The sequence below is a fragment of the Podarcis melisellensis genome, assembly GCF_964234715.1.
Source record: "Podarcis melisellensis genome assembly, chromosome: 15".
NCBI classification, from domain to species: domain Eukaryota; kingdom Metazoa; phylum Chordata; class Lepidosauria; order Squamata; family Lacertidae; genus Podarcis; species Podarcis melisellensis.
In genome coordinates, this window is record NC_138532.1 from 41,242,854 (window position 1) to 41,256,610 (window position 13,757).

The 13,757-nt window shown below is 46.3% G+C and overlaps 1 protein-coding gene across 1 annotated transcript; it reads right to left on the bottom strand.

Moving 5' to 3' along the window:
- Positions 1–234: 234 nt before the first annotated feature.
- Positions 235–12,570, bottom strand: RFLNB (refilin B). The gene is made up of 3 exons (XM_081890716.1): positions 12,331–12,570; positions 6,123–6,232; positions 235–5,443 (listed from the first exon to the last, which is right to left on the bottom strand). The coding sequence occupies exons 1-3, from the start codon at positions 12,535–12,537 to the stop codon at positions 5,122–5,124; spliced, it is 639 nt and encodes a 212-aa protein (XP_081746842.1). The 5' UTR covers positions 12,538–12,570; the 3' UTR covers positions 235–5,121.
- Between the last annotated feature and the right edge of the window lie 1,187 nt (positions 12,571–13,757).

The window sequence follows — 13,757 nt, forward strand, 5'->3', positions numbered from 1 at the left end:
AAAATGGTTTGCCTGAGAGCCTGGTGGTATGGATAAAATGAGATCAAGTGCCTATGAAAATATTTATTTTAAAGAAAAGCAAATATAACCTCCAATTCCTTACGTTTTCATTTGTCAGTTTTTCAGATTCAGTAAACATTCACACATACAGAAAGTATGGTAGTAGTGACAAGCCTCGTCTGCGATGAGTGTCAATAAACACAATACACTTAAACACAACACACTTCTCTGGGATTATGTTCTTCAGATAATTTATTACTAGTTAAAATGGGGAGAAATCCAAAGCAAATTAAGAACAGTCATAGAGAGAGGGAGAGGAATCATGTCATTGACATTGCACAGTGATATCCAGGACTTCGCAAGAATGCAGCAACACAAGTTAACTTTTAAATCATGTAATGACACTTAAAAAAAACAAAAAAACCCACCTCTTTTTTAAAACATAAAAACACATATAGGTAGATATCGAAGACTGATCATGTTATTTAAAAAATAAAAAACAGGCAAGAATGAGGATGATACAAGGCTTAGTTTATTAATTAACTCATTGAAAAAGCAAAACTTGGAGAGCCCCAGAGCACATCGACCTGGAGAAATATCTGCATAAAACAAGTATCCAGATGGGTCCCACCCACCACCACCCAAATTCTAGGGGCTTCTTCAAATGCCATGTTACTAAACACAAAAAGAAGCCCTTTGATTTCTTAACCAAGAAGTAGGCCAGAAGCCACTGTGACATGTCTGATGAACCCCAAGAGTTACTTTGCTGAATTGGCCTAAGCCCCTTCAACCAAATACTTCCAGGAAGCCCCTTTAGTCCGTTCCCTATTTGGTTCCTGCAGACAAAAATATCCTGGAGGTAGCAGGCAAGAGCAGTTTAATATTTTCAAGTTAGCAACTAAAGCCCCAAAATATACCTCTAGGAGTGGCACAGATTTATTCACTGCCATAGGAATAAAAATATTATGAGCGCTCTACCATCCTGATCTTAAAGGCTACTGGAAAAAGGAGTAAAATCTGCCATCACTGCCTTCCACAGACTTTTCATCCTAAAAGATTAGGAGGGAGAAGGCTGAGAGATAAGAGCTAAATGAAGGAAGCCAAACTCCTTTGTCTAGTAGTAGGTACACATTGGCAATTGTAGGAACTTAGGAAGTGGCTTCATACTGAGCTAGACCATTGGGTCCAGTAATGTCACTATCCAAAGGATGGGGAGCCTAGAGTTGCCCAGATCGTCCCTGTCCAGAGGCTGTGGCCATTGGGGATAACAGGAGCTAGAGCCAAACAACATCTGGAGGGCCATAGTTTCCCTACTGCTCCCTCTACACTGGCTGGCAGCAGCTTGTTTTTATATGTACTGTAAGCCACCCAGAGTGGCTGGGGAAACCCAGCAGGTGGGCAGGGTATAAATAATAAAATAATAATTATTGTTGTTGTTGTTGTTGTTGTTGCAAGAATCCTCGCCAGTCCTTCATGGAGATGCCAGGGATTGAATCTGAGACATTTTGCACATAAATCGGCTCCACAGAGCTGGTTTTTAGGGTTGCTATGGAGGATACTTAATTGAGGGGATGACAATGTGAATAAGTGACTCTTGTGAGCGAAGAGTTGCAAACATCTCATCTCCCTATTGGGTCCACGCTGGATGCTTTTCCTATTCCCAATACATTTTTTGTACCTTTTTTATTATTTTAAAAAAGAGAAACCTTATTTGCAATACCACACATGTTCTTGTAGCCCATTCAAAAGAAAATATAAGTAACCTCCGCAACAATGCCCTGCCAATGCTGGGCTCTCTTTTTTTCAGTATTTTTGAACCACGTGCATTTGCAGCACTGGGGACTCAGTGGCCCATCCTTTTTCAAATCCCATCTCTCATTCCATGTGGGATGTCTCTCCCCAATTCTGTTTGCCCAGTTAAAATATCACTGTTAGAAGATTTGGGGCCAGTATGCAGAAAGGTTCTACGGGGAAATTTGCACTTGCTACTCTGTCAGCTGCCATTTATGCAAAGAATTCAGCAAAGAGACCTGCCCACCTTTCCATGTTCATTTTACCACAAGAACTAGAAACTTGTGTGTGTGTGTTTTTAAAACAAAAACAACTTGCTAGTATTCCCAGAGAGCTCACAGATTCAAAAGTTAAGAGGACATCTTCCCATAGGCAGCCCTACAAGTTCTTAGATCACTTCTTCACACTGCTAGGTATGCAGCAATGACAAAAAGTACTTGGTCATTTCTAACAAAACAGTCACTCCTCAAGGAATGTCTAACTCCTCAGTCGTTTCCCCTTAAACGCTACTTGGTAACCCTACCCAGTAGGAAAATTACATGTCCTTTTTTTATATACATTCAGCTGCTTTCGCAACAGCAATGCAAAATTAAGTGAGGGATGACTCCTACACCTTGCTCCTTTCATAAAGGTTTTTCTGTTACTTCAAAGAATGTTATTGCTCCTTCTGCAGAACTCAAGAAAAACAAATTTAGTGTTTCTCTATGACTACGTAGTAACAGAGTAATTTGTTTGCACCCTGCACCGGAAATGATAGCATGTTGTTTGCATCCTGCACCAGAGATTTCAGTATTTTGTTTGCATACAGAGTTCCTGGCTTTTGAAAACTTAGCTTTGGTTTGGCTGTGGCATGGTGGGGTGGAGGAGGGGGGCAGTAGCATCCCCAAAGTTTTCTTTAAAAGTGTGCAACATTTGCAAAAGATTCCCTAGATTCTAGTTCCCTTCACAGCAAAGGAACCATCAATTATAATCAAATTAATAACTCAAAAACAATTTCCCCTTCTTACCATGAAGTAACCCTGCCTTCATACACAGAACACCTTATAAATACCTTACACTTACCATTAATCACACTTGCAAGAACAAACTCAACTGACTGGACTTTCTGCTCCATTCTGGATTCCTGACAAAAACTAAACTTGTTCATGCCCAAAATGAATCTCTCCCGCACACCTTTTAAGGTATAGAGATCATAAATTCTTATGAGTGAAACTGGCTCACACACCCCACAAGACAACTTCTGTTCCAACTAGGCTAAGGAACTTCTCCATGCTTCATCTGCTCTATATTTCAGCAACATTTTTTTTTGGGGGGGGGGAATGCATTTTTTATAAAAGGGAATGTTTCCTTTGGTCAGAGTGCTTGCAAAAGCATAACAATAAAACTTCAACAAGAGACCCTGCCGGGGAACTGTTGGAGGAAAGAAAATGAAATCTTGTTTGCGCTGTTTGGCCGTGCCATTATAAACCCATCAGCCTTTCAGGTGCCTCAAGATTCTCAGCTGTTTATTTTTGTAGAGGGAACCACTGGCAAAACAAAAACACAAAACCCCAGCCATCTCACAGCCTTCCTGAAATTTACTGAGATTTGTTGACAGGGAATGGCTGTTACAACAGGCAACGTAAATTGTTTTTCAGACTAAAAACGGAACAAGGCTTTCAAAGAAAAAATTGGTGGGGAAGGGGAAGCTCTCAACACAACATAGGGCTCATCCAGACTGCCCTGTCCCCTGGAGAAAGCTGATCGTTACCTTTGAATCGGAACTGGCCAACTGGGTCATACCTCTAGTCCAGATTATTGCAGGAGGTTTAATCTACCCCTCACAACCAGGAAGTCTCCGACCACAAACGGAGGCACTGCTATGGAGACAGAATAAAATTCTCAGATGCCTCTATGTTGCACAATATTTAGGACCGATTTCTAGGGGTGTATGTATCCAGAATTCTCACTCTGCCTTTGTAGTGAAACAGTTGTCCAAATTTACCAAAACTGTTTTGAAACACTACTGCAAATCTTCCTAAGACCCTTGGGGCAAGTGTTGTGGCATAGTAATAGAATATCTGCACTGCATGCAGAAGATCCCAGGTTCAATCCCTGGCATCTGCAGATAGGGTGACCCCCTCCTGAAACCCTGGAGACTTCCTGCTGGTCAGTGTCAATTATTCTAAGCTGGATGGACCAAAGTATCTGCCCCAGTACACAGAGGGGTCAAGTCAGATCTTCCTTTTGTGCCTGTGAAGAATTACTCAAATGACCTGTTCACAACACACACATTTTAGGCAGCCAGGACAGAGGAACTGTCTCTGAATCTCCCATTAACAGTAGCTTAGCATGGTGCTGGGCCACAGAATTACTACTTTCATCATAGAAATCTGAAAGTCATTATCCAAAAGAGATTGCCTAAGGTTGTGCCACCATTATCCTCAGCTTTCCAAAGAACTCGTGGGTGGTTCTGAATTGTGGCATTTGCAAAATGTTGCATCTTTTAAAGCAACGATGCGTTAAATGATGATGATCCCAAGGTAAATATTAGCTTTATACTCGCTACAAGCCCTGCAGGAGCAACTTCAACCAAATTTAACCAAAGTGAACTGTTGGACAAGTCCGCAATGAATTAAATAAAACATGCTATACAATGCATATCTGGGAAACCGATAACCTAGTAATTATTGTGTTTTTATGCCAAACCACGACTGGCCTGATTTTTGGGCTTCCTTAAAAGATGCAGGCATAACACATAGTGTGATTGGTAAGGTTTATAGAGTGACAATCTATAACTGTGATTTGACCGCCAGCCCTCCCTGGCAAAAAATCTGTTTTAATACATTAACGTAATAAATGAGACTATCGAAAATAAGTTATGGTTTTTAGGTGGGAAAGAGTTCTTTTTTATATATAAAGTTACTTGACGCAGGAGCAACTAGGATGGTTTCCAATTGCCAGTTCAGGAATTGTTTTCGCTTGAAAGCCTTTGTCCTAAGCTCCTTCTCTTCTCCACGAACAAGTTACTTTCCTCTTGGAATAGAAAGGTCCGCTCATTTTCACCCCACACGAGGAAAAGACAGCAAAAGAAAGGAGAAAAAGTGACCTCGGAGAAAATTGTTTTTGCGTTCCTGTAGACATAAATTAAGTGCAGGCCCACAGGATCCTTAAGGCTGAAGACGTGCCGTGGAGGAGAGGTAGCTACAAGAGGAAATTCGTTCGGGAGGCAAAGCTAATTCAGGGTTTCATCCATTTCCATCGGGTGGAGAGCTTACAATGTGACGGAAACCCATCATGTTGCAACAGCAGAGAGAGAGGGAGGGAAAGAGACAGGGAGAGAAAGTGTAGTCAGCAACCATCAGGGTTGTTATCACTCCCAGTCGATTCCAGCTCCACGCTGGACAGGAACTTCCGCATGAACTTTCGGCAGTTGTAATCCAGTGTGGTGGTATACACAGTCTTTGTGTGCTTGGGGTAGACGATTGTGGTGCTCGAGAAACTCCTGGGCCGGGGGCGCGGTTCGAGGTGCACCTCCGCTTTGTAGCTGCGCCAAGTATTGTCAGGGACGCAGATGACCGTCTGGCTGCAAGAGGACAATCCCAGCCCCATCGGCATAGAAATATTGTTGATGAAGTGCTTCTCAGAGTCGTATTTCACCGAAGAGGTGTACCTATGGACGCAGGGTGGAGCAGAGAGAGAAAACAGGACAGAACAGTTAGCATCGTTACCCTTGCCAAAACACTTTAGCTAAAAAGACTGTAGATTTTATAGGTTTATTTTTAAATTATATGCTGCTTAAAAACATATCAAAGCATTAAAAAGATCAAAAACATACATTAAAAGTGTTTAAAAGCAATTTAACAGCAAAAAAATGAAAAACAAGTATCAACAAACCATTGTGAACTCTTAATTGCTTGCATGACCCTGGCAGAATTGTTTGGTAATGCCTAAACTCTGTGGACTGCCCTGAGATCTTACAATGAAGGATATAAATCTAATATATAATGATTTCTCAGAACAGAAGCCCGCCTGACAAACCACTTTTGAGGGGGCTTCCAAAATCAGTCTGCGATACGGCATGTGGGTTGGCCGATAACAGAAAGCAGGCCTCTGTTTGTGCCTAAAACAGCTCTTGGAGCCCAAGCCTCAGGGAATTGTGCTTTAATACGCAAAGTGCTATGCTCCTCAAGCTCTTCGTGAAATGTGGCAGGCTGCCCCCAGTCTCCAGTGCCCAGGAACGCACTTGACTCTGCAGGTCCACCCAAGGCCATCTCACTTCTCCGCTCAGCGATGGGCTTTGACAAATCCTGCTGGTCGTCTTCGCTACCCTCCTTTTACAACTCTCGTACCTTATATCCTTGGGCGGCAACGGATCAAACGCCACTCCTTCCCCAAAGGACAGAGGGCATAAGCGAGAGGAGCAGCCAGGGAGCAGCGGGCTGGGAGAAGACGAGGTCTCCTGCAAAAGGAAAGGCACGTCTTTCAGCATGGGAAGTTGGCAGGCAACACACTGAACGGTGACTCTTATCAAACGGCAGAAGGCATGGAAGACAACAGATATCCAAAAATATAAGCCACTCTTACAAAGCCAGAGCGCAGAACCTCATTCCCGGGGCCCAAATGTGGGACTCTCTCCAGGCCACACCCCCTTGCCAAAAGCCACACCCCTCACCTGAACCCTCCTTGTGCGTTTTTGCCTGGCTGGAAATGTGTCCTTGCGCTCTGGCAATGCCCCTGGCTTGTGAAGGTGAAGGATAGAGAGAGGTCATGTCAGGGAGTGTTAAAAAAAGAAAGAAAAGCTGACTGTGAAAATTTGCATTTGTTGCCCCGCCCACTTTTGTCCCTGGCCCCGCCCACCACAGCACGTGGCCCCAAAGGGAGCACGACCCCTGCCTGGAAAACCTTCCTTGCCCCGGACAGCGATTCACAGTAGCAATGCTGCTGTTAGGAGCACAGGAGAGGAAGCTGCCTTCTACCAAGTCAGACTAGCTCAGTCTTGTCAACACTGACTGGCAGCAGCAGCCCTCCTGAGTTCCAGGAGTGAGTCTCTGCCAGCCCCACCTGGAGATGCCATTGTGGATTGAACCCGGAGCCGTCTCCATGCCAGCATATACTTCCTTCCTGAGCTGCAGCCCTTCCTGGCAAAAGATTCTCGTCATCACACATACAGTGGTACTCGGGTTAAGTACTTATTTCGTTCCAGAGGTCTGTTCTTAACCTGAAACTGTTCTTAACCTGAAGCACCACTTTAGCTAATGGGGCCTCCTGCTGCTGCCACGCCGCCAGGGCACGTTTTCTGTTCTTATCCTGAAGCAAAGTTCTTAACCTGAAGCACTATTTCTGGGTTAGCGGAGTCTGTAACCTGAAGTGTATGTAACCCGAGGTACCACTGTACTGTATCAGCAAACACAAATCTGACACAGTTCACACTTTTACATTTTCAAGGTTTTGTTTTTTTCCCCTTAAAAAGATCCAACACATTCCGATTTCAGCAGCTCTTACTTTTTTCTCTTTTTTTAATAGCACGGCCTCAGCCTACAGTGTTCTTTGCAGTCCTATAAAAAGTTCAGCCTGCATATTTGGCCACAATAATTCCTCCACCTCTTTTCCTCTTTTAAAGATGGAAAAGTGAGGTTGAGCAACAGCAGCTCAGCCAAAAACAAAGAAGCAAAAAGAAAAGAAAAGAAAATCGCCCAGCATTGCAAGTTATGAACTCTAGTCCTTAGTGTTTTGGACAGAGACAATTCCCACACAGATGCTGCAGGCGCAGCTACTGTCCTGGCAAGGCGGAAGAGGTGGAACACATTTCTCACACCTCTCCTGGCCCTTAACTCGATCCAGTCCTTAAACAGCGCTGAAACCATTTCAGACCCGGCAGCTACACATCTTGGAAAAAAGTTCCTTCTTTTCCAACACCTCCGTCTAAAACCAAGCCATGAAAAAAAACGTGCCGCCCTACAAGGCTTCCAGACAACCCATTTCTGGAACATTCATCCCTTTCTTTCCCAGGGAGATTAGATAACGTGGGCTATTTAACAAGCCTCCAATCCTGATCTGTCGCCTGCTCTGCTTAAGGCCCATTCCGCTCTGATTCCTTTGGACAGAGGTTAAATGCGAGCCTTACCCCCACACTTTCCAAAGTGCATTTGCCCATCGCAAAAAAAAGGAGCCTGTTTGGGGAAGCGAGCTTGTTGCGCAAGATCTCCTAACCAACCATAACAGCAAAACCTGAGTTTGCCGATACACAATCGAACCCAACCCAAAAAACAGGCTTGAAGTGCCCCAAGTAACCAAGCTACTTACCGTATTTTTTGCTCTATAAGACTCACTTTTTCCCTCCTAAAAAGTAAGGGGAAATGTGTGTGCGTCTTATGGAGCGAATGCAGGCTGAGCAGCTATCCCAGAAGCCAGAACAGCAAGAGGGATTGCTGCTTTCACTGCGCAGTGATCCCTCTTGTTGTTCCGGCTTCTGAGATTCAGAATATTTTTTTTCTTGTTTTCCTCCTCCAAAAACTAGGTGCGTCTTACGGTTTGGTGCGTCTTATAGGGCGAAAAATGCAGGTTGTGTAAATTCAGTGGCTAGTGGATCAACACACACTCAATCATCCATCCCAGTGCCCTGTCTCCGACTTGGGGAGGACTTCTTCTTCTTCTTCTTCTTCTTCTTCTTATTATTATTATTATTAATTTGTTTTTATTTATACCCTGCCCATCTGGCTGGGTTGCCCCATTCAACATTCCCTCGTTGACTTGCTTTTCAACTTGGGGTCAGGCTCTGAGTTCTTGCTTCAAAGAAGCCACACCAAAGAATCACAGCTGTTTCCTAGTACCTACATTTCAGGAGAATCAAACAAAAATTCCTCCTCCTTCCCTCTCTCCAACAAAAGAAAGCAAAAAAAACCCAATTTTATTCTTTGCTTGTATTTTGCCTCCAGAGGAGTCTGCAAATAAAGGGGAGGAGATACTCTTCAGGGAATTAATTCCTGCAAATTAGGGAAGGGGGGATCATTCGTAGCCAGGCTAAAATATTATTTAGCTACTCCCTTCACACCCTTTAACCACTACCCAGTTCCCCTACATTTTCAACATTTATTTCTTTATTGCATTTACGGTACATGCCTTTTTTTCCTCCAAGGAGCTCAAGGCGGCAAATATGGTTCTCCCCCTCCTCATGTAATCATCACAACAACCCTGTGAAGTATGTTAAGCTAAAAGGCAGTAACTGGCTCAACGTTGCCCAGTGAGCTTCATAGATGTGTGAGGATTTGAACCCTGGTCCTAGTACTGTATGACACTCTAATCACTACACCTAACTGCCTTCATCACATGCACTCTTAACGTGTGCAGGGGATTCCAATCCACCTTAGTGGTTGCAAAGTCAGAACCAAGAGGCAGTATGGGCTTCAAATTAGCTAGTCTATCGTTTAAAAACCTGTTATCTTTTGTGTATGCAAGCTAGCCCAGAGTGACAAAATTATTAGCTTCATAAAATTTGAACGCTGCTTGATTGTTTTTACAAAGAAACCTCAAAAAAGATACAAAAATTAAAATAAAACAACAAAGCCATTGATAGGAAAAAATTTACAATAATAGTTTAAAACTCTCAAAAGATTTAAAGCAGGGGTCAGCAATTTTTTTCAGCAGCAGGCCAGTCCACTGTCCCTCAGACCTTGTGGGGGGGCCAGACTATATTTTGGGAGGGGAAATGAACGAATTCCTATGCCCTACAAATAGGGATGCCTTTTAAATAAAAGCACATACCGGTATTCTGCTCATGTAAAAACACCAGGCGGGCCCCACAGATAACCCAGAGATGCATTTTAAATAAAAGGACACATTCTGCTCATGTAAAAGCATGCTGATTCACGGACCATCAGTAAGCCAGATTTAGAAGGCGATTGGGCCGGATCCGGGCCCCGGGCCTTAGTTTGCCTACCCATGAACTAGAGTCTAAAGACAGGTTATAACACTCTTTCTGAGCACCTGGGCACGCTTGCCTAAACAAAAGCGTTTTTGGCAGGAGCCGAAAAGAGTACAGTGAAGGCGCCTGGGCTGGCATCAATAGGCAGGGAGTTCCAAAGACAATAAAAGACGGAGGTCTTAACAGATGTGGAACAGGTATTATGTGGCACCTGTAAGAGCACCAGTTCCACCAATCAAAGTGGTTGAGTATATGCGGCAAGGCAATCTCATAGGCAAAAGTGAGCAGAAGAGGAAGTGGACAAGGTGCATTTATACTGACAACTCAGTGGCTGAGCTGGGGCAACTGCCTCCACCTCCCCACAACTATCTGTATGTGGGGCACTAATATTCAGCGGAGAAAGCCACAGACCCCAGATAACGCTCTCCCTCTCCTGATCCCACCTGTCTCCGAATCCTGTTGCAGCATGTTGGGGGAACACAGCAGCTGCACACCAAATGTTGGTTTACATTCCGTAGCAGCTGCCTGGAAGAGAAATTATTAGCAGGACACAAATGGTCTGTCACCATGCTGGAGGTGGGAATCACATTGTACGGGGGGTCGGTGGGGGAGAGAATCCTTTTTGGAAGCCTGTTTGGTATGCTGGTTGGACTAGGGACTAGGGACCTGGGTTCAAATCCTGGAATCAGCCAGGAAGCTCACCAGGGGTCATCTCAGCCAGATCTACCTCACAGGGTTGTTGTTAGGAGGTTAAAAACAGGGAGGGTGGGGAAAACCATGTATTTATTTCAAAGCCTTTCCAAACTGCCTAATAGTTCAAAAACCTCCAAACTATGTGCAATATGAAAAGTGATCCCAGCTAAAAAAAGAAAACTACAAACTAACTTGAGCAGCATAAAAACATAAGCAAATGAAACAAAGATTCAGGGGATTCATATAAATATATGTCCAGTCTTATGGGTCACGTATGCCACCTTGAGCTCTTCATATAAATGTCATAATAATAATAATAATAATAATAATAATAATAATAATAATAAACGAAACGTTAGGAGGTCCCATGACAATTGCCTGGGCCCCATAATCCCACAAAAGAATTTGGGAAGTTCATATGTACAACATACAGTAATAACCCACCCACAGAGCCCTTGGGGATCCTAGCAGCCCCCCACCTGCTGCTCATAACCCCCTACTATCCATAAAGAAGGCTGATCGCCGAAGAACTGATGCTTTTGAATTATGGTGCTGGAGGAGACTCTTGAGAGTCCCATGGACTGCAAGAAGATCAGACCTCTCCATACTGAAGGAAATCAACCCTGAGTGCTCACTGGAAGGACAGATTGTGAAGCTGAGGCTCTAGTACTTTGGCCACCTCATGAGAAGAGAAGACTCCCTGGAGAAGACCCTGATGTTGGGAAAGATGGAGGGCACAAGGAGAAGGGGGCGACAGAGGACGAGATGGTTGGATAGTGTTTTCGAGGCTACCAGCATGAGTTTGACCAAACTGCGGGAGGCAGTAGAGGACAGAGGTGCCTGGCGTTCTCTGGTCCATGGGGTCACAAAGAGTCGGACACGACTAAACGACTAAACAACTAAACAACAACAAATCCCCCCCTCCCCATCATGCACTTGGAGACTCTTGAGAGGCACAAGAAATCATCAACACACTAGCGTGTGTTATGCAGTGGCATCCGACTGAAAACATTTAGCGGGGCTGTGGCATACGCCCCTCTCATCTGGGCCCATGGCAAGCCAATTCCACTAAATTCTAGTGCAGCAGGTTGGGCACAGGATGGCACCCTTGAGATTGGGACAATCCCAACACGAGTCGTCGCCACACTGCCTACGGCATCCAGTCTGCAAAATGGGCACAGTAATCATGATGGCCTAACTTTACTACCATGATGTGAAGGATCTCCAGATGATGAAGTCCCCCAAGTGAAAACCCTCGACTGCTCCAACGGGGAGCTTGAACAGGTCGCCTCCAGCAGGAAAATACTACGATGGAGGCAGAGGGGTTCTCCAGTTTGCACAAATTGCGGAAACTGGAGCCACAGCTAGGCAGGAAGTGGGGGTTACAAATGCACCTGCCTAGTCCCCGAAGGGTCTCAGAAAGCACCACGTCAAGGGAAGCAGAAGGAGGGCTCCACCTGGGGAAGGAAGTGCAAGGAATTGGCATCACAAACTGACCTCGCCCGGATCCGCAGAGGCTGCTTTGCATTTTATTTGCGTTGCAAAACGAAATACGCGCGCGCTGGATTTTATGTTGCACCGAGTATGATCCAGTTCACACTGCAACAGTATATATATATATTTAAAAAACCACGTTTGAGTAGTTTAGACAGTCCGGCGTCAGATAAAACATGTTCGGGATTGCACCGTCAAGAGAGCCTTGAGCCCGCACTACATGGACTCGCATACTCCGGATTAGCTCTCCAATTTCACACTCCGCTTTGCGCCCTCGTCCGCAGCCTCCCTAATCCCTCTTGAGCCGCGCCGCTAATTCGGATTGCATCTCCCGCTCGACGCTCCCTTGCTAGCGCTTGGACCTGCATCGCCGTGCACGCATCCGTTAATCTGGATTCACTCCGGTCCCACGCTGGGACAGGCGCAGGCGCCTGCTTTCCTGCACTCACCTTCGGAAGCGGCTTGGTCTCCGGTCTCTCGGTCTCCGGCAGCGCATTGGCGACCCCTCCCCGCTCCGATCCGGCCCCCGAGAGCAGCCAGCTGCCGGGGCTGGGGCTGGGGGGCAGCCCGGAGTCGGGGCTGTCGAGGCCCCGCTCGGCCCGGCGCTTCGAGTCCGGCAGCTCCGGGACGTCCGGCAGGCTGAGCCGCCCCACCATCGCACCTCCTTCTTCCTCCGCGCTCCCGGAGCGCACTGGCGAGAGGGAAGCGCAGGCGGCCGCCTCGGGCGAGGGGCGGAGGCCGGAGAGAGACCCGCCTCCCCGGGGCTGCCGAGAGGGGAGCAGCCTAGCGACACGATCCGAGGGGAAAGGGCCGCGGCTCCCTCGCCCGGGGCTGGGCCAAACTTAGGCTGCTTGAAGGGGCCTGCTATCTGGCTAGCCGGATCTTCCACTTCCGTGCGCACCGTCCATTTATAGCCGTCCTGCGGCGCTTGCAAGAGCCTTGGCGTCTCCAAAGAACCCTGGGAACTAAGTTTGCAAAGGGCGCTGAGAGTTGGTAGGAGACCCTGTTCTCCACCCGGAGGTGCAATTCACAAACTTCCCTGCGAGGAGGAGTTGACTGTCAAAAAACTCGGGAGGAGAACAGGTGCTGAGCAATTGCTCCCATCAGCACCCTTCACAAACTACAACTCCCAGGATACTTTGGGGGGAACCGTGACTGCTGAAAGACTGCTTGATACCCCTTTTAAATGTATGGCATGAGTGCGGGTAGGGTTGCCTTTAAATGTAAACCACAGTCTTGAGAATTGTAGCTCTGGGAGGGGAGTGGTGATTTTGAGGGTCTTCCTGACGGGAATCTCGCAGCAGAGACAGCCTCCCAAGATAGTTCCACAGCAGCTGGGCGAACGCAGCACACCTGGATGCTGAGATATGGCCGATTTGTGCGGGTTAAACCAAAGAGCCTAGGACTTGCCGATCAGAAGGTCGGCGGTTCGAATCCCTGCGACGGGGTGAGCTCCCGTTGCTCAGTCCCTGCTCCTGCCAACCTAGCAGTTCAAAAGCATGTCAAAGTGCAAGTAGATAAATAGGTACCGCTCCAGTGGGAAGGTAAACGGCGTTTCTGTGCGCTGCTCTGGTTCGCCAGAAGCGGCTTAGTCATGCTGGCCACATGACCCGGAAGCTGTACGCCGGCTCCCTCGGCCAATAAAACAAGATGAGTGCCGCAATCCCAGAGTCGGTCACGACTGGACCTAATGGTCAGGGGTCCCTTTACCTTTCTCTTTAAAGAGAGGTTGACTGGAAAGAGGCAATGACTCTGGCAGAGATGCAATAGGCAACATCTCCTGAGTCTCTCTTTCTGTGGCTTCCCTGTATTACTTGAATTATGTAATCACATCCAATGCAGAGGTGGTGCAAAAGTAAAGACAGATCGGCAGAGC